Source organism: Puma concolor, chromosome E1 (assembly GCF_028749965.1).
Source record: "Puma concolor isolate L17-30 chromosome E1, mPumCon1.1.hap2, whole genome shotgun sequence".
NCBI classification, from domain to species: Eukaryota; Metazoa; Chordata; class Mammalia; order Carnivora; family Felidae; genus Puma; species Puma concolor.
Genome location: NC_141680.1, coordinates 23,685,403 through 23,705,153, shown reverse-complemented (window position 1 = coordinate 23,705,153; position 19,751 = coordinate 23,685,403). Strand labels below are relative to the sequence as shown.

The 19,751-nt window shown below is 42.4% G+C and overlaps 1 protein-coding gene and 1 pseudogene across 4 annotated transcripts in view; one reads left to right on the top strand and one right to left on the bottom strand.

Annotated features, from left to right (window-relative positions):
- Positions 1-466: 466 nt before the first annotated feature.
- The window catches only part of AP2B1 (adaptor related protein complex 2 subunit beta 1), a 129,562-nt gene continuing 110,277 nt past the window's right edge, over positions 467-19,751 (bottom strand). For all 4 annotated transcript variants that reach the window (XM_025918282.2, XM_086686663.1, XM_086686662.1 and 1 more), the window contains 4 exons: positions 15,983-16,067; positions 14,974-15,060; positions 7,860-8,014; positions 467-929 (listed from right to left, as the gene is read on the bottom strand). In XM_025918282.2, the coding sequence (XP_025774067.1) occupies positions 855-929; positions 7,860-8,014; positions 14,974-15,060; positions 15,983-16,067 (402 nt within the window). In that variant the 3' untranslated portion in view covers positions 467-854. The remainder of the gene's footprint in view (positions 930-7,859; positions 8,015-14,973; positions 15,061-15,982; positions 16,068-19,751) is intronic.
- On the top strand, positions 3,632-5,079 carry LOC147574200 (large ribosomal subunit protein uL24 pseudogene; annotated as a pseudogene).

The following is a 19,751-nucleotide window of genomic DNA, read 5'->3' as shown; positions in this document are numbered from 1 at the left end:
GGAGAGGGGGAAGCACAGTTTGGTTCCTGATCCCCATCTCTACTCAAATTCCTTGATCAGTGTTAACGGGTTAGATCGAGGGAAAGGAATGTAGGACGCTCTAACGTCTCTCAGCTTTAGTGCCAACAGGCCCTATTTCCCACACCCTGAAACACCATTCAAGGAAGACCACCATTCCCAACTGCAGAGCAATCAGATGAGATGATAATAAGGGGTGTGGGGGGGCGGAGGGGGCGGAAATCCTAAAGAAAGGGAGGGACTTTGGAGAGAGAAGAAAGTGAAAACCCAAATGAGCAGGGGCAAGGTTGCCACAGATAAGAGAACCCCTAACAGGGGGTGCAAATAACTGCATTTCTTCCTCCAGGACTGTGTGGTTAATGGCAGTCAGGTGTTTTAACACTTTCTACCAGGTACACTATGCCCTCCATTTCTCATATGTACAAAAATATAAAACAATAAAGTGCAGTTTATGTTTCAGTGACACTTTTCCTTGCTTTAATATTTTTTGTCTTTTTCTGCTTTTGAAATGAGCTCTCAATTACAAAATATCAAACTACACTCAAAAATGCCAGCCACTGGCACACTATGGAGAAGCTCACAAGTAAGGACAGATAGCAGCGGCGAGTGGCAAGAGGAGGGAAGTGATCGAAGCAGTGGTTACAAATGTTCACAGGAAGCTACAACTATCCAACAGGTTGTGCCCTAATGTTAGCACAGGTTAGACTAGTCACTACCTTGGTGGGTGGCCTCAGTGTGTTTGGGTTCAGATTCTACACGGCAATACAATTTCTTCCAGTTAAGAGTTCTTGGCTTGCACCAATCACAGGATGGCCAGAGGGCGCCGGACCAGTCTATTAGTTTTTCAAAATGCTGTCGTAGACCTGATAGATGTACTGAGAGACTTCAGGAGCTCTACACTTCAGCGACAGCTGTTAGGAAGAAAAGGAGAAGAGGATTAGTATGGAGGCTGGCATTGGCTTGAAAGGTAGCCAGTACTCAGTTCAAGGAAATCTCTTTATTTATTTATTTATTTATTTATTTATTTATTTTTTTATTTTTTTTTTTTAAACATTTATTTATTTTTGAGACAGAGAGAGACAGAGCATGAACGGGGGAGGGTCAGAGAGAGGGAGACACAAAATCTGAAACAGGCTCCAGGCTCTGAGCTTTCAGCACAGAGCCTGACGTGGGGCTCGAACCCATGGACCGTGAGATCATGACCTGAGCCGAAGTCGGCCGCTTAACCGACTGAGCCACCCAGGCGCCCCAGAAAATCTCTTTCTGATGCAAAGAGAGAAGAGCCTCTTTCACTGAGAGGCCAAACCAAGAGAGGTTCTGTTAAGTTCTGTGGGTTTTAAAATTTCAATTTAATCAATGTCAACTTGTGCTGTGTTTCCACCTACATTCTCTGTGGGTCTGTGAGGTTAGGAATCATCCATACTAAAAACATCAAAACCTCTGACTGTGGGGGAACAGCTACTCCAACGCTCTGCTAAGGGTCACAGGGATTATTACCAAATGAAAAGGGAAGGGTGAAAGTCTAACTTGTTGGGGTCATTTTGGCTGCCTGCCCCAGTTTCTCACTCAGACAAGGATGGTTATCTCAGTTCCAATTCAAGATGTACGATCAAGCAAAATAAAAGCATAAGAGAGGGACATCCAAGGTACTAGTCCTTTTTGTATTACACCGAGGACAGCAAAAACACTGTTATGGAAGGCAAATGTGAACACCAAGAGACACTGACTTAGTATAACCAGACAGCAATTTACGGCACTAGTTTCCTCATTTGCTGCCTCCCTAAACAGGCAAAGACACTCCTTATGCTACTCGTCTACCACTTCTCTTCTTCTAGTCTCACAATCATCAAATTAAAACGAAAACTTTAATAAAACAATTTCAATGTTGAACACTGAGATTTTCATTTTGTGGGTCAATAAGCACAAAACTTAAACCCAGATTAGGGCGTCTGGGTGACTCAGTCGGTTGAGCGTCTGACTGTTGGTTTCGGCTTAGGTCATGGGATCGAGCCCCGTGTCGGGCTCTGTGCTGAGCATGGAGCCTGCTGAAGATTCTCTCTCCCTCCCTCTCAGATTTGAAATCCTTGACTGTATCAGAGTAACCAAAATATTATTAACAGTAATATAACAGAAGCATGCAAATTGCATTTAGAACCAGAAAATTGAACATTTTCTTTTTGCATTACCGACACCATTGTTTTCATCTATTAGGGTATGTAAGCAAAACCTGTCTTTAATCATATAGCACTATGAGATGTTACATTCCTTTACCTCTTTATTCTCAGAGACACTGGGCAATTTTACATAGTACAAAAGGTGACAATATATTTAGCAAAAATATCAGGAAGATATTGGTCAACCCTGAATTTCTTTTTGTTTTGTTTTTTTTTAATTTAAACTCAAGTTAGTTGACATACAGTGTAGTATTAGTTTCAGGAGTAGAATCCAGTGATTCATCACTTACATATAACACCCAGTGCTCATCCCAACAAGTGCCCTCCTTAATGCCCATCACCCAGTCAACCCATCATCCCCCATCCACCTCCCCTCCAGCAACCCTGTTTGTTCTCTGTATTTACAAGTCTCTTATGGTTTGCCTCCCTCTCTGTTTTTATCTTATTTTTCCTTCCCTTCCCCTAGGTTCACCTGTTTTGTTTCTTAAATTTCATATGTGAGTGAAATCAGATAGTATTTGTCTTTCTCTGACTTATTTTGCTCAGGCTAATACACTCTAGTTCCATCCATGTTGTTGCAACCCTGAATTTCTTGAAAAAAACGTACATCCTCAAAAGTTTAAAAATGCAAATTAAAAAAATGCAAAAACCAGGGCACCTGGCTGACTCAGTCAGTAGAGCATGTGACTCTTGATCTCAGGGTTGTGAGTTTGAGGCCCACCTTGGGCACAGAGATTACTTTAAAAAAAAAAAAAAAAAGGTAAAACCCAAAAACCAGCCAAACAAAAGAACATCAAAAGAGGCTCTATTTATTTACAGCTTTAATATTCGGTCTCTAAGGCACTTTCAAAGTTGCTGTTTGACATTAATCAGGAAAGCAATTCTGACAAATGTAAAAACAAAAACAAAAAACAACCCAAAACCAAAAAACAACCCCGACTAATTTAAGAATGTCATTATGCATAGAAAACAGCTCCCTACTTTGGTCAAAGTTGCAGCTCTAGGCATTTCCCTGACTATAGAGGCAATTCTCTACCTCCTCCTCCACAGCCTCTCCACTGCCAGTGTCGTGGAAAATTCTCGTGGGAAAGTATGTGGGTTCAGAAGAGGAGGAGAGGAAGCTAAAAAGAGGACGACCAGCCTAAGGGAGTTAACTCTCAGACTACAGAGGGGTGGTTCCTCTCCCCCAAAATATTTTTTCCACACCTTTGTAAGATGTACCATTTGGAGACTCTTTTTTTGTTGTTGTTGTTCATGACTGGTAAGGAAATGTTGCCTTCCTCTACAAAAGCCCAATCTGCCAAGCTAGCACTGGGGAGAGGGGAGTAGTCATGGACAGATCAGGCCTGGACTCTAAGTTTCAGCTGCTCTTTGCAGAGGGGGTTGGATGAGGAAGAATCAATCTTTCTCTCCTTATATCATACTCCCCTCTTCAAGCCATGCCAACCTCTAACAAAGGGTCAGGTTTAGGCTTAAACTTATCTTTTGCTTTCCAACTAAGACAAGCTAGAATGAATTAAAAAAAAAAAAAAAAAAAGATTTTCCTAAATCCTGAAGAAAGTACAAGGGAAACATACATTAAAAAAACAATTAATAAAACCAAATAATTTGACTTATAAAATAAAGGTGCGACTCTGGGTCTTGTTTTGCATGGTTACTAAGGGAAAAGAGACCTTACCAGGGTTTTAACTTTTGAACTGCTGGCCTACTTATGTGACACATCTTTAATACCAACCACTCTGGAATGTCACACATCCAGACCCACTGAGGAAAGAAGAATCGCCTCTTATGCCTAAGTAAGCCAAGGATTTAACACATCTACTTCTGGTTTACAGTCTGGAACACATACTTTTTCACCAGGGACAAGTTACCTTTCCCGATAAGATGTAGCTGCTTAGAGTGACAGGGCCTCATCCTTACAGGATAAACATCTTTCCTAATGAAATACAGTAAGGGGTAGGGGGGAGGGAGTGATTTATCCACCTCTTAGGAGGCTTAGGGACCACCGGTCCTCTAGCATTAGTACTGGCTCAACCAGATTTTCTTCCTCCTTAATACCTTGCTGAGACAGATCAATAGTGTAATAGGTATTAGGGTGATGGAAGGAAGAAAACAGACCCCAGGGACTTTGAAGTCTGCAGCACCATTTAGGGGAATGGATTAGGTCTGTGTCACATGTTGTGATGGAAAATTTGGATTGTTCTGTGGGCAGAAGGAACCTAGACACCAGATGGATGGAAAACAGGAAAGAGGGCAAGGAAGTATAAACAAATTTACCATTTATAAATACAAGGAAAGAAGGGAGGTGGGTGTGGCTATAAAAAGGCACAATGAGGACAAAATCCCACTGGATTATTTCTTACAACTGCACATAAATCTGTATCTTAAAAATTAAAAAATATACATAGGAGGCTCTTCCCTTCTGTGGCCACTGCTGAAGCTCCAGTGGCCAAAACGAAGTTCAATCCCTTTGTGACTTCTGACCGGAGGAAGAACCGTAAAAGGCATGTCAATGCATCCTCCCGCATTTGCAGGAAGATTTTGTCTTCCCCTCTTTCCAAACAGCTGAGACAGAAGTACAATGTTCGATCCACGCCCATCCAAAAGGATGAGGAAGTAAGTACAGGTTGTGTGAGGGCACTACAGAGGTCAGCAAATTGGCAACGTAGTCCAGGTTTACAGGAAGAAATACGTCATCTACACTGAACGAGTACAGCGAGAGAGGGCGAAAGGCACAACTGTCCATGTGGGCATCCAGCCTGGCAAGGTGGTTATTACTAGACTAAAACTGCAAAGACCACAAGAAGATCCTTGAACATAAAGCCAAATCTTGCAAGTAGGAAAGGAAAAGGGCAAATATAAAAAAGAAATAATTGGGAAGATGTAGGAATAAAATAATCTTATATATGACTTTATTTTTTTTTTTAATTTTTTTTTTTCAACGTTTATTTATTTTTGGGACAGAGAGAGACAGAGCATGAACGGGGGAGGGGCAGAGAGAGAGGGAGACACAGAATCGGAAACAGGCTCCAGGCTCTGAGCCATCAGCCCAGAGCCCGACGCGGGGCTCGAACTCACGGACCGCGAGATCGTGACCTGGCTGAAGTCGGACGCTTAACCGACTGTGCCACCCAGGCGCCCCTTATATATGACTTTATATAAAAACTGTTAAAATGAAAAAATAGGGGAGGAAATATCCTTCAACAGGTGAATGGATAAGCAGTGGTACATCCATATGGTGGACTACTACTCGGTCATAACGAGCAAACTACTGTTACACATTAACAACCTGGATGAATGTTAAGGGTATTGTGCTAACCGATAAGCAAAAGCAAAAAAAAAAACAAAAAAACAAAAAAACAAAAAAACAAAAAAAACAAAACGTCAAAAGATTTCATATTTTAAGAATTTAAATTTATAGTACACTCTCAAAATGACAAAATTACAGTAATGGAGAGAACATCAGTGGTTGCCAGGGCACAGGGCTGGATGAGAATCTGGCTATAAAGGGAGAGCAAGAACGGAACTTCTTTGCGGTGACGCAACAGTTTGAAGTCCTGCCTGTGGTGATGACTATACCAATCTACACACATGTAGTAAGAGTGCACAGTGCTGTACACTTGCCAACCACCCCCATCAACAGTAACAGAATAATGTATGACCTGGTGAAATCTGAGTAAGGGCTAAGTTTAGTTAATAGTATTGTACCAATATCAATAACCTGTTTGAGAATGTACTATGGGCATTATAAGATGTTACCAATAGGGAAAACTGGGTGAAAGACATGTGGGAACCCAGTACCGTTTTCAAAGTTTGTCAGTCTCAACTTATTTCAAAATAAAAAAGTTAGAAAATTTTAAACAAGCAATGTTTAAGACAGTGACATTAAGAGGTCCTTCTCCAAATTCTCACTATCCTCACAGTGAAGATGCTGTAAGGGTCAAGATATAACCTGAATTCTAAGCATAACACAACTACCAACAAATTACATGATCGTGGACAAGTTGATAAACACTCTTAACTTGGGTTTCCTTATCTGCAAACAAGGAGTGACCACGCTTCTTTAACATAGCTGAGATGAAAGCCTGTACACAATAAGATAGATAAACAAAACGCACACTCTCTCTCTGAGCACATTATTATTTTTCAATGCTTAGTTATTTGTTTTGAGAGACTGAGTGAGAGCAGGGGAGGGGCAGACAGAGACGGGAAGAGACAGAATCCCAAGCAGGCTCTGCAATGTCAGCACACAGCCCCATGTGGGACTTAATCCCACGAACCAGGAGATCATGACCTGAGCTGAAATCAAGTCAGATGCTTAACCAACTGAGCCACCCAGGCGCCCCTCTCTTAAGAGCACATTTCTAAGGAAGAAAATAGAGTTATTTTACAAGACCCGATTCGACAGTTTAGACCTGCCCTTTCAGCAACAGCACAGAAGGGTTTTTTCCTTTCTTAGGGAACTCAAAGTAAACGATGGGGTAGTTTCTTTCCAAAAAAGATGAGACTGGTGGAGGAGAAGGTGGGTGGAAGGAGTGTCTAGTTCATGGAGGAAGCCTGAAGTTTCCCACTCACAAAAATCTAGCTTGATAGAACTGAGGAGTGTGTGCGTGCATGCGTGCATGCACACGCGTGTACACACACACACACACACACACACACACACACACACAGTAACACACGTGTGCTTCCAGCTGCTTCAAAGGAGGGAACTAGTAGGGAAAACACAAGAATTCTCAGTTCCGGGTGGTGCTATTCCCTTGATGTATGCTAATGAAAACAGACTTGGCTGTTAAAATTAAGGAGTGCGGTCACAGACTTTTCTCACTCAGTGGCTAAAATGGCCTCTTAATCTCCTATTCAGCTTCTTCAGTATTGAACCATATTCTCTTCTGTCACTTTCCTGTCCCTTCCTTCAAAACAGCCTACAGAAACCTCAAAGACAACATAAGATTAAGATATTTTCCCCATCCCAGGAGCTTTCATTTTATAAAATGCAGATGACAAGCAGCATCCTGTTGGGAGATCACATGTCTTAACAGCAAACAATGTCCAGTACCTGAGGGGTCAGTTTTTGTTGTTCAAGGCAATCACTCCTGCTCTAAAAATACTGCCAGAATTTTAACTTTAGTCCAGTTATGGCACCAAAGGAGTTTTCCAAACTAAAGTCCCCTTGCAGTCTTCCAAAGGTGTGCCCCAGTTTCGCCTCACCTTTCTCAGCGGGCATTTCAGGACACACGGTGCTGTGAAAACAAAGGCTTATAAGGCTCATGTGTCTATGACTCTGACAGTCTTAAGTCATGAACTCCAAGGGCAGGAAAGAAGGCCTTCTTGAAATGAGCTATGTAAACAGCCCTCTTAGCAGCTTGTGACAGCACCACATGCACAGAAATGCTAGAGAAGTATCGTGAGGAACCCTGCACGTTCCAGAGCAAGTCCACACACTCCCTGCTGCCAGAGCCACCGTGCCTACTGGATGGGGCAGACAGACACTGAAGAGACAAGGTCCTCCAACGAGGTGAATGGGGGCTTCTTGACTGACTGCTTGTTTTGGATGTCTGGGGTCTGCAGCGCCTCCTCCAGGTCTTTCCGTGGTGCTAAGAAGAAATGAAAGGGCTCTTACCTCCCTCCTTGAACCCATCTCACCTATTTTGAGAAAGGCCTTACCGTATAATTTGGGTTTCCTGGCTGGATACGTAGCTCAGCCAAAATCCAAATGCCATTAGTGAGCTTCAGGGATTGGTACAGCATGTCCTGCCCTTCCACATTCCTCTTGGCGATAGTATAAACGTTGTTGTTTTGCAATTTGCTGGAAACAGTGTCTAGAAACACAGATTAAAAATTCAAAATGTTAACCTTCAGTTAAAATAACAAATGCATGCTAACTTTTCTGACATCCTCATGAGCCACACGTATAGTCTCCTGAGAAGCACGGTCATACTCACGCAGGCACACATTTCAGAAAGCCCTTCACCCACAACAGCAGTGCGTGAGGAAGAGGCTCTTGAAGTGCCTAACAGATTCCAGGAGAGAAAAACAGAGTAAGGTGCACCTAAACATTAGTGTAAAGATTACCTGTGGAGATTATGGTGGGGTCAGAGAGTTGGTAATCTGAAACTAGGGGCTAGACGGACAAAAACGCTCTGAAGAGGACAAAGACAGCAGGTGTAAAGGTACTGCTATAGTGCCTGCCATGTTGGTATCCACTTCTGGAACACTGCTCCCAGATCTACAGGGATACACAGACTGATGCTCAAATCCACACTTACTTCCCAAATCGCTACTACTTCACTGTGAGCCACTCTGGCCTCAACTGCCAGGATCAGAAAAGGGCCCAGAGTTGTAGAAATCCTGCTAGTCAAATGTATTAACCTGGATGTTTCAGAATTTTTTTTTTTAAGCCGGCAAATGATTTCTCAAGCCTCCAATTATATCATAATACCATGCCTCCAAATTAATAAAGAAAAAGTCTCAACCAAAGACTGTGAGAAAGACTGAAGTCATGCTAAGAGGACGGCCGCCTGGCCCTATACCCGGGACTGTGGCTGCTCAGCACAGCAGAGGCGTCTGTGGCCCCCGGCCCAGGGTAAGACCTGGTTGGTGTTTGTGGTCTTTCCTGTGACTGCCACATCCCAGAGACATGAAGGTCCAGAATTAAAGGTCATTTCAGTCTCCTTGTTCTCTGACTGCCAAAAGGAGAGATGGTGAAGCATCAGAGAAAGAAACTCCTAAGAACAGAGACGAATAAATGCTGCTTCTTTGTTGAGAGTTTATTACGTTTGTTTCTGATGAGAATTCAAATTACTCATGCTGACTTCAGGAATTCTCCACATAAACATCTGTCCTATTCTGTTGTGCTCTCTAGGAAAAAAATGCAATGATGGCTGGCCTCGCTGCTCTCCCTAGAGGAGAAGCTCTCTGAGCACAGGGATCCTGGAGTTTCTCATCATTGTCCCATGGTACCTGGGGCACAATGGGTACTTGCCATCAATACCGGCGAATGAGCCTCTGACGGGTGCTAGAGAGGCCGATTTATACACATATACACACACACACACACACACACACACACACACTGCCATAGGCATTAAAAACCACCTACTTAGATGTGGGCTAATCTTGGAAGTAGTTCTTACTCTCATGTCTTTCTCCCACATTCAAACCAATGAGAGCTCAGCGAAGGAGGCATTAAAGCCCATTCATTAAACATTCGCACCATATTTAGTTGTTACTTAACTCTTCCCCTTTTACCTCCAAGTTTTCACTAACACCAAGCAGAGCAGTTATAACTTAAGAACCGGCTACCTCTGGGGAGCTAAAAAGTGTATCTCATGGTAATTATGTGCAATACTGTTGGAGGAGGGGGCCTCAACGTGCTTTTTAATCACCTTCTTGAGGGTCAGGCAGTTCTGCCACCTTGGTTCCTATAATGAAGGGCTCTTGCAACTTACACTGAGTTGCTAGGCAACATCACCAGCTGGAGTTTGGCTAATGTATTTTGACAGAAATGTCCTGTTTTAAGACAGGGGGGCTTGTTTTAAGTTGTAAAAGCTATTCCTAACTTTCAAGGCTCTTGCCCATTTCCAAGGAAACAGAAAACACACACAGGAGCTTTTACTGAAGAGGCACTTTGCTGCATGGGCAAAAATGTGTTCTAGACTGTATATATAGCAAGGCCCAGGTTCCTACAGACTTCTCATGATTTCACCACTTACGTAAGAGATGACAGGGTAAGAAATGGAAGCACACAAATACACAAACACACTCAGCCTTCCAGAATTAAAAAATGTGGCAAACAGCCAGGCAGAATAAACAAGTTGAATGAAGGTAACGTTAATACATTTAGGAAACATTCTGGCCAGAAACCTGGCTCTGCTCCTACTGAATGGCTGTATATAATTTTATAATTTCTACCAGAAGACCAACTGCAGGGAGGGGTTTAGAACATAGGTATGCATGAGTCAAGTTTTATAAATCTTACATATTAGGTTTGAGCTTGAAGACAGATAGAGGAAAGAATAATCGGACTGTACTAAATGTACTTATTAAGAATAGCAACGGGAGGGGCGCCTGGGTGGCTCAGTCGGTTGAGCATCCGACTTCGGCTCAGGTCATGATCTCACAGTTTGTGGGTTCGAGCCCCGCATCAGGCTCTGTGCTGACAGCTTTCTCAGAGCCTGCAGCCTGCTTTGGATTCTGTGTCTCCTCTCTCCCTGCCCCTCCCTGGCTCATGCTCTGTCTCTCTCTGTCTCTCAAAAATAAATACATGTTAAAAAAAAAAAAAAAAAAAAAAAAAAAAAGAATAGCAATGGGAGCCAGATGTGAGGAGGCTTCCCAGCCAGACTGGGATACATTTCTTGACAAGGTATCATTTGTGTGTGTGTGTGTGTGTGTGTGTTAACACACCTGAACTTCTGGGAAATAAGATGCAATCTTACCACCACTCTGAGAGTCTGAGAATGTTAGGAGGAGTTGTAAACACAAGGAGATCTGCCCTAAACGACAGACTAAAAAAGATATCAAATAGGTTTATACTTGCTTTCAGATGTGGTTTCTTCTTGTTCATTTGTCTTCTTCCCCAAAGTTGGCTGAGTCTGGGGCCTAAAATCTGAGGAGGTGTGGATATGGTCTTCATTTTCCTACTTTAGCTAAGGTCACATCTCTTCCAGCACCAGGAAGAGTGGAGATGGTACTTATATTTGAGAGTGGGAAGGGGAAATTTACATTTGGGGCCAACTGAGTCCCAAACTACTACGACTGCTGAAAAAAACACACTTTACCATTTGAGCAACCAAACTCTACTTAAGTGATGGCCAGCGAAGCATTTCCATTTCTGACATGTTCCAAAGGACAGGGAGAGCGACAACAAAACAGAGAAACAGAACTCACCCCTACCTAAGTATCCCGCCAGAAGAAAGATCTGTCCCCTACTGTAGTGCCTAACTAGTGAATACAGATACAATATGCCGCTGAGCTTTTAAAGATATAATAAACAATTAAAAAAAACAGGTTTGTAGACTGCTTGCCAGAAAGGCTCCTTTCTCAAAGCATTGCAACTAGTTCTTGTGCAATTAAGATAGTGATCCCAGACATACACTAACCCTGACATGTAGCTGATGGTAAGCTGCAGAACAGATTCATGCAAACTCTTGACACCAGGAGAGATGACAAGTGCTAGGAAGCAGGGAAACCCATATATTAGTGCCTTCGTGATTTAACATTTTCTAGTATTTACACAACTAGTGGTCCCACAAGCCCCTTATCATATACATCTTTCTATTAAGATCTGATTATAATTTTTAAGGCTTAGGAAGGGAAGAGGGTTTCCTGTTTATTTTCTATGGAAAGAAATGGAAGAGCAAAAGTGAAGACTGAAGGCCAGGTTGCTAAGTCCTTTAAGCCTGTGACTTCCTGTAGCCCTCAGAGTGTTAGTTCCATCTGTCAAATGTCTACTCTGGCACAGAAAAGCTATTTAAAGTGTTGGTGCTATTGTGATTAGGGCAGATCAGCTGGAAAGGATGGTATTTTTAGCTCCCAGCTAGACCCAGGGTGTTGAATCAGAAGGCACTAAACCTGGAAACATACTGTTAATAGAGCCCTCAGGACTGGAGGGAAATGTAAAGGCCAGGCCACTCCAGACTTTGGGGTGGATGCAGAGGAAAAGCTAGAAAGGATTAGTTGCAGGAAGTGGTCTTGCAGATTAGCAGTGATTTAGTGTGGGAAAATGATGGCCTTGGCCTCCTGAAGAAAACAAAAGTGGCTGTTTTTCCTTCCACTCCATATGCTGTGCTGCCATAAGGCAGTATGTCACCGAAAAACCAATTCGCTGGTATTTGGAGCACCCAAGGCAGTGAGGAACTGGCATGAAGCCATGGCAGAATTGATCAAAACTGAATTTGCTCTGAGAAATTGTGCCAGGCTACAGCAGAGGACACAGCCCCACTGGGAGAAAGGCCAGACATCTCTTCCTTGGCAAGATCATAAATGTACACTAAGGTGCAGTAAGGGTTCAGAACTCCAATCTGGATGTAGGGGGATCTTTTATTTTGGCAGGCCAGACTAAAACCATCAGTCATCCAAACTTCTTTTTCTTTTTTTTTTTGAAAAACCATTTCCCTTTCATACTGGATGTCTGAAACCAAACCTTTCCAATTACTCTGGCCTTTCTCTGTTCTCTATAGGCCAGTGTTTCCCAGATCATGCTCAAGGAACACTGGTGTTGGGGCGTCTGGCTGGCTCGGTCTGTGGAGCAGGTGACTCTTGATCTCGGGGTTGTGAGTTCGAGCCTCTATACTGGGTGTAGAGATTAAAATTAAATCTCAAAAAAAAAAAAAAAAAGGAACACTGGTGTTCCACAGGATGTTAATAAGCGTGTTGTGATTTAAAAAAAATTTTTTTTCAACGTTTATTTATTTTTGGGACAGAGAGAGACAGAGCATGAACGGGGGAGGGGCAGAGAGAGAGGGAGACACAGAATCGGAAACAGGCTCCAGGCTCTGAGCCATCAGCCCAGAGCCCGACGCGGGGCTCAAACCCACGGACCGCGAGATCGTGACCTGGCTGAAGTCGGACGCTTAACCGACTGCGCCACCCAGGCGCCCCATGCGTGTTGTGATTTTAAATTCCATGGTCAATAAATTCAGTTAACCTTGAGTTAAACAGGTTTCCACAACGGTGGGCTCCTCAGCTTTTATGTGTGCTCACATGCAATGGCAACTTCTAGTAGAGGCCCATCATGCACTGCCTTTTGCAGCTGTAACCACAGAACCCCCTTTTTTCTTTGAGACACAAATGTTCTCAGGACAATAATATATGAAATGCTGCCATAGGACCAACTACCGCAAGAGTGACTTGAACGAAGGGTGTCTTCTAAGCTGGGTAGGAGTGCTTCTCTAACATGATCTGCTTTGGTTCTCACCATGAGCCACTGTGGATTCTGCACCTGACAGCTTCCTGCAGCACAGCTTCTGCCATGGAAGGCTACCCAAGCTCCTACACTCATGAAATGAGGCTTGTGGTAGCTGACCATGAGCCTCAGAGAGGACAGGTAACACCGTCATCTACCTAGAATATGGCACCAAAAGCACCTCAACTGGATTATGATTTTTAAAACAATTTTTTTTAACATTTATTTATTTTTGAGAGACAGAGCATGAACAGGAGAGGAGCAGAGGAGGAGGGAGACACAGAATCCGAAGCAGGCTCCGGACTCTGAGCTGTCTGCACAGAGCCTGATGTGGGGCTCGAATTTGGGAATGGAGAGATCGTGACCTGAACTGAAGTCGGATGCTTGACCAACTGAGCCACCCAGGTGCCTCTGGATTATGACTTTTTATGAAAATGTAGCAAAAACTTTAGTTTTGTTTAATACATACATAACCAGTCAGGGTGAGAAACCTAGATCAAGACTACATTAGGAAGAAGGCAGATGTTGTGGTGTTCCTGAAGAGAATCAACTACATAGTTATTACAATGGAAATTATAGAAGACTATCTCCTTAGACACTTCGTCAAAGGTTCAGGAGCAGCCCCATAAGAGAAGATCTGTCTGAACACAGAGGATGAATACATATATCGTAGAGCCCCAAAAGACAAAAGTTAAAAAGAAAAGGTAGGAATGAGAGAAGACAGTGAGTTTCTCACCCTTCTCTGTACTCCCATACTGCCCCTTTCTCCCACTGCTGTGCTGCAGCTATGGTGGGACAGCCACTGAAAACCCCATGTGCAAACCACTGACAAATGAGGAGGAAATAGATAAAAGGAGGAGGAGAAGGTACCAAGCACCAAGGCTCATTTTCATTCAAACTTAGAAAGCTTTGTGCTAACCTCAAAAAAAAAGAGCGACTGCCAGGATGTCTGGGTGGCTCCGTCGATTAAGCATCCGACTCTTGGTTTCGGCTCAGGTCACGATCTCACAGTTCATGAGTTTGAGCCCTGCATCAGGCTCTGTGCTGGTAGCGCAGAGCCTGCTTGGGATTCTCTCTCTCTCCCTCTCTCTGTACCTCCCCTGCTCATTTGTTCTCTCTCTCTCTCTCTCTCAAAATAAATAAACATTAAAAAAAAAAAAAAAAAAAAAAAGAGTGCCTGGGACCAAGGCAGGACACTGCAAAGCTCAGGGCCCCTTCCAACTCCTCAGGAAACTTCCGTGAGACAAGCCCTATCAAGACCTAGGGAATAATACAGCTGTATGGTTTCTCCTCTTTGGGTTCCTGCTTTGATGTTCTATTGCAGTAATAAAATTAACTACAGAAGGGCCTGGGGCTTTTTAATGGTGATTACAGAGGTTAGTATCATCATATGAAAGTTGATACAACTCAAGAAAAAAAGCTAATTTAATCAATTATGATGTATTTTTGTTTAATTACAATCACAAGATTCTGCACAAGGATCTTAGAAAGTCACCTTTCTTCCAATACTGAAGGTTGATACAAAAGGAGAAACAGTCCTTTTAATCCTTGGGAGAGTGTATATCCTCAAATGCCACTTCAATTACTTGAGGCTTACAGGGGGATGTGCAAGAGACATGACTAACACATGTTCAACTGCTAAAGAACTGGGTGGATGGGCCCATTCTAGTTTGTGAAATCTGTTAGCTTGTGAATGACGTAGTACCCTGCATAAAAACATCTCAAGTTTTTAAAGAGAAGTTTACAAAGTCAAATACCTAGCATATAGCCACCAGAAACAAGTAGATGTGGAAAGCAGAGGTAATTAAAAACAAATTTTTCAAGTACCTAATTTGATTTATTAAGCTGCACAAGAAATTCAGAGTCATTACTCACCAGCATTTAAATGACATTCCTTAATCTGAAACTGAAGTTCATTTTCGTTGGGAATATCCTTCCATGTTGCGAGGAAGACCTGGCGTTCTGTGTGGGGAAGCAGAGGGAAGGGGAGGATGTGTAGTCTGCCAATATTCCGATTTCTGATGCCTTAACCACTTCTATTCAGGAGTGCTGGCTCTTACAACACAGCCAGGAGCGGCCAAGACCCAGAGCCAGTCCTCAGCTGTGCAAATACTCCACACCGATCAATCTCACATCACTGGAAAAAGTCTACATCCAGGATTCAGCGCTGGCTCCACTGTTCTCCTGTTTCATGACTTTGGGTAAGTCTTGTGATCTTTCTGACCCTTAATCTCATCATATGTAATTACATCTATCCTGCCTACCCAAAGAGCCATTTTAAGAATCAAATCAATTAAGTACCAATACAATTAATATGTACCAGTATAAGTGAGTGTTATTAGGTGGTGGTTTCTTAAGTAAGGGAAGACAGAAATGTCAACAACCACATGAGGAGTACTAATGGTTTATTGCAAATTACTGAATTCTTATTTTGAGACAGTAAGAACTTAGTATAGGGCTAAGTGCTAAATCTGCATATATTATCTCATCAAGTCTTTACAATAACTACTTCCGCTTTGCAAACTTGGAAACTGAAACTCAGGAAAGTTAAGCACCTTGCCACAACCACACAGCTAACAAACAGTGAAGGTGAGATTCAAATCCACATCTCCTTGTCACCAAACCACTTACTCTGTGCTGGAGTGACCGGATTATTCAGAAAACCGGCACTATGATAGAGAGAACAACAGCAAGGCAAGATCAACTGTGACTCAGGAGAATAAATATAATTAGTAAGCATTAGGCCTTTAAAACAGGCTTACCCTCCCCCCCACCTTTTTTTTTTTTTTTTTCAATCTTAAAAAAACTTCTGGGCTATACTCTGTCTGACATTCAGAGGAAGGGCAAAGGTATATTTGGCAGAAGGACAGGAGGACGTACTTACCCATTTTGCCATCTTCTACAAAAAGCACATTGAGTGGGATGAGGCAGCTGAAGTAGAAGACATCAATATTGTTTTTCACAGCCACCTGCCAAGAAAGTATCGAGGGAAAATCAGGACATCATAGGAAGCCAGGTAGGAGGGAAAGAACAGTATGTGTCTAGAAATATATCACTCTATTTCCTTCCTCTTACAGACAGTGCAGGACTTCCCAAATCAAGACATACCAGCCCATACACTGCAAAGCACATCCCTTACTCATTCCACTGTCAGAGCCCTGGACAACCCGCAACTCTACCTCTTTCCAGAAGGAGCCCTGGAGGGATAAATTGAAGGCGTCAAGTTCTGCACCCAGAATAAACTATTCAGTTATTGTTTGTTTCCATGGTTATTAACAGTAGTAGCTTCTGCTCCCACTTACTAAGTACTATTAATGATATTATTTCTAATCCTCATTGTTATTATCCCAAAGTAGGTGTCACTCCCCGCTCATCTGACAGATGAGGAACTGAGGTTCCGAAAGATTAAGTAACATCCAGGGTCACACTGCTAGTGCACAGACGTAGCAGGCTCAAAAGCAAATTTGACTCCAAACCTTTACTTTTTCCTCTTTCCAAAGTAACTGGTGCCAGACAGCACTACCCACCCCCCATCACCTTTCTAGATACAAGTTTTAAAGTTTTTCTTTTATAAAATCTTCTTTCTTAAGCCCTATGGTTGGAAAAAGCTTGCTGGTCAAACACTGCTAAATCTGAGGACTAGAAGAAGGAAAAGACTTACAGCAAGCAAAGAAATGAGTTTTCTTGTCACAATACAAGCTCCTGATTTAGGGAGGCTGTGAATTCCACCACAGCCTGTTGTTCAATTCAGAGCATGCTGTTTATATTTCTAAAAAGCTACAATAAGTACTTTTATTCAGGGGTGACACTGATTGGTGTATATATTCAGAAACAGGCAGGTTCCACTGCAGCAGATGACAAAAACCACATACTGTAAGATGGGAGAGGAGGAGGAGAACTGCTCTAAACCACCACTTCCCACTGGTTTCAGTCACTAGTAACTTTCCCATCTATGCTCTTGGCACGGCAGGAAAACAGTCCTCTGGGTAAGTCCTATAATCAGTAACCATGCCTATTTCTCTTTCCTTTTGCTCTAAACAAATAAACTTAAAAAAAAAGGGGGGGGGCTTATCTAGCACCCCTCCTTCACTCCTTTGGGGCAAATGTCCAAACTTCAACAGCGTATCTAGCTCTTTATCAAACCTTTGGCCACAAGATATAAATATCCTCTTTTCAAGTTTTTCCAGTTCTTTTACATTTATCATCAACTCAACTCCCCCAGCTTAAATAATACCTTTACTTCCTCTCCATAATTTGGTTATGTCTACTTGACACTGTCTTTCTCTTCTCTCTCTCCCAGAAGAACCCATCAAATTACTTTCTTTGTAACTTGTGCTTTTCAATTACCAATCCCCTAGGAGTTTCTGACCTATATCACATAATCTGATGCCCCAAATGCTGAGACAGCAGGATTCTAAAAAAGCTAGAGTCTAGTAAATGTAAGCAGAGTAACCTCAGGAAAGAGGACCACAGACATTTACATGTACTAGAGTACCACTTGAAAAGATTTATACCAGTTGTGGGCTGCTGGGAAAGAGGTATTTTCTAAATCATCTGGTACTCAGCAATGAGAGAACTCTTACTTCAAATAAGGGCATCAAGAAGATCCTGAGGTAGTGCCGGGCTCTGTAAATGGTATTTATTTAGAAGGGAAAACTGAGGTGGGCTAGTGTGGGTTATAGAAAAGTCTTATGAGAAATGTGAGTGATTATCATCTTTGAATATAAAGCAGTCATATTTCACAATGTGCCACTCATTCAAACATTTATTAGTGTTTACTATATCCCAAGCATTTGAAATAGAAGGAAGAATACAGAAAATATAATCTTTGTCCTCCAGGGGATAACATTAGTGGTTCTTAACCAGACATATTAGAATCATCTGGAGAGATTTTTCAAAACAGAAGCCAAGGCTTCATCCTATGTAAATAACAATCTAAATCTGAAGCCTGGCGTGGTCTAGTTTGGAAAAAGTTCCTAGGAAGACCAAGCAGAGAAGCAATTAATTTCAAACAGTGTCACCTAAGGAGTCTGAATAAGCTTGCAAGTATCTTATTCTTCTGAGGGAATCCTTCTAATTGGAGCCTTTTAACAATGGAAAAGACATGAAAAGCTCCTCTAGGTCAGTAGTGCTAAACCATTCTACCTCGGGGACCCCCTTGACAACAGATAAAAGTCACGGACCCTCTTCCTGAAAAACATACACGCAACATTTTGACATACAATTTCAGGGATTTCAGGACACCCTGAATACTATCCTGGGACTTCTGCTCTAGAATAATTCTGAGAAGCTGGGACACCCAGATCAGAGGCAGCAGACACAGTGGTGGTTCAGAACGTGGACTTGGGAACCAGACCTGACCACCTGATTTCAAATTCTGACTCTGTCCAATTACTAGCTGTTGTGACTTTGGGCAAGGAGTACTCAGCTCAGTGTCCTGTCCACAGATGAAGATAATGGTGCTGAATGCATGGATTGTTAAGAGAATAGTGAGTGAGTACTGATGAAGTACTTAGAATGGTGCCTGGCTTACAGTAAGTAAGCTAACAAGTGTCTGTGAAAGAAAAAATCCCTCTTCTTTCATCCTCTTTTTTGCCTTTTTATTCAGAATTTTCATATAAAGGATAACCATACTAGACTCAAGCAAAAACTTACACATGCTCAAATGTAGTACTACCGCTATGCTAAAAAGAGATCAGAAGAGATTAAAAAAAAAAAAAAAGGCATATTAGCAAACTGTTAGCTTAATGATTCTTCTTGCTACTGTGCCCTTAGTAAAATCTCTCTTTATGGGATCCACAGCACAGGTCACTCTGGAGGAGGCACTTCCCCTCTTACATTAGCTTTTCAGACTCTGTATTTGGTAGCTCCCAGTTTTACTCTCGGCTACTGCATCCATTCAAGAGTATATGGTTCTCTTGGATCTGACCCCTGCCTACCTCCTCTCCAGCCTATTTCCTTAACTTCAACCATATCAAAATTACTTCTTGTTCTCCAAACACTGAAACTCATAGCTCTGTGCCTTTTTACATATTGTTCTTCCTGCTTAATATATTCCCCTGAAGCTTCAGCTGTCTGAAAAATATCTTTTGTTGTTGTTGTTGTTTTGAGAGAGGGCGCAAATGAGGGAGGGGCAGAGAGGGAGAAAGAGAAGTGGGGCCTGTACTAACCTGATTAAGGGCTCAAACTCAAGAACCGTGAGATCATGACCTGAGCAAAGTCCGATGCTTAACCAACTGAGCCACCCAGGTGTCCCAATACCTATTTAATCTGAAGATTCAGTTCAAGTTTAAGATTTCTCAGGAAAACTCTAATCCCTCTCCACACACCCAGTGCATACACTTCCACCATAACATAACAGTTTACATCTGCCTCCCTCATAATATAATGAGCTCCTTGAGGGCAGGGGCTCTATCATTGACATGCCCACGGCTCAATAAATATTTGTTGCATGAAATTAAGGGGAAGATGTTGAGCAAATGGAATGAAACATTCATTTCCCAACTTTTTCTACCTCTATTATCATCTGTATGCCTAATATAATCCCATTAACATCTATTGTTAGGTATACTGGTACTCAGTGAGGCAGGGACAGGTGGATGATAGATAAAAGCTCTTTTTGTTTGAAATCACTGAGCTAGAAGAACATCTAT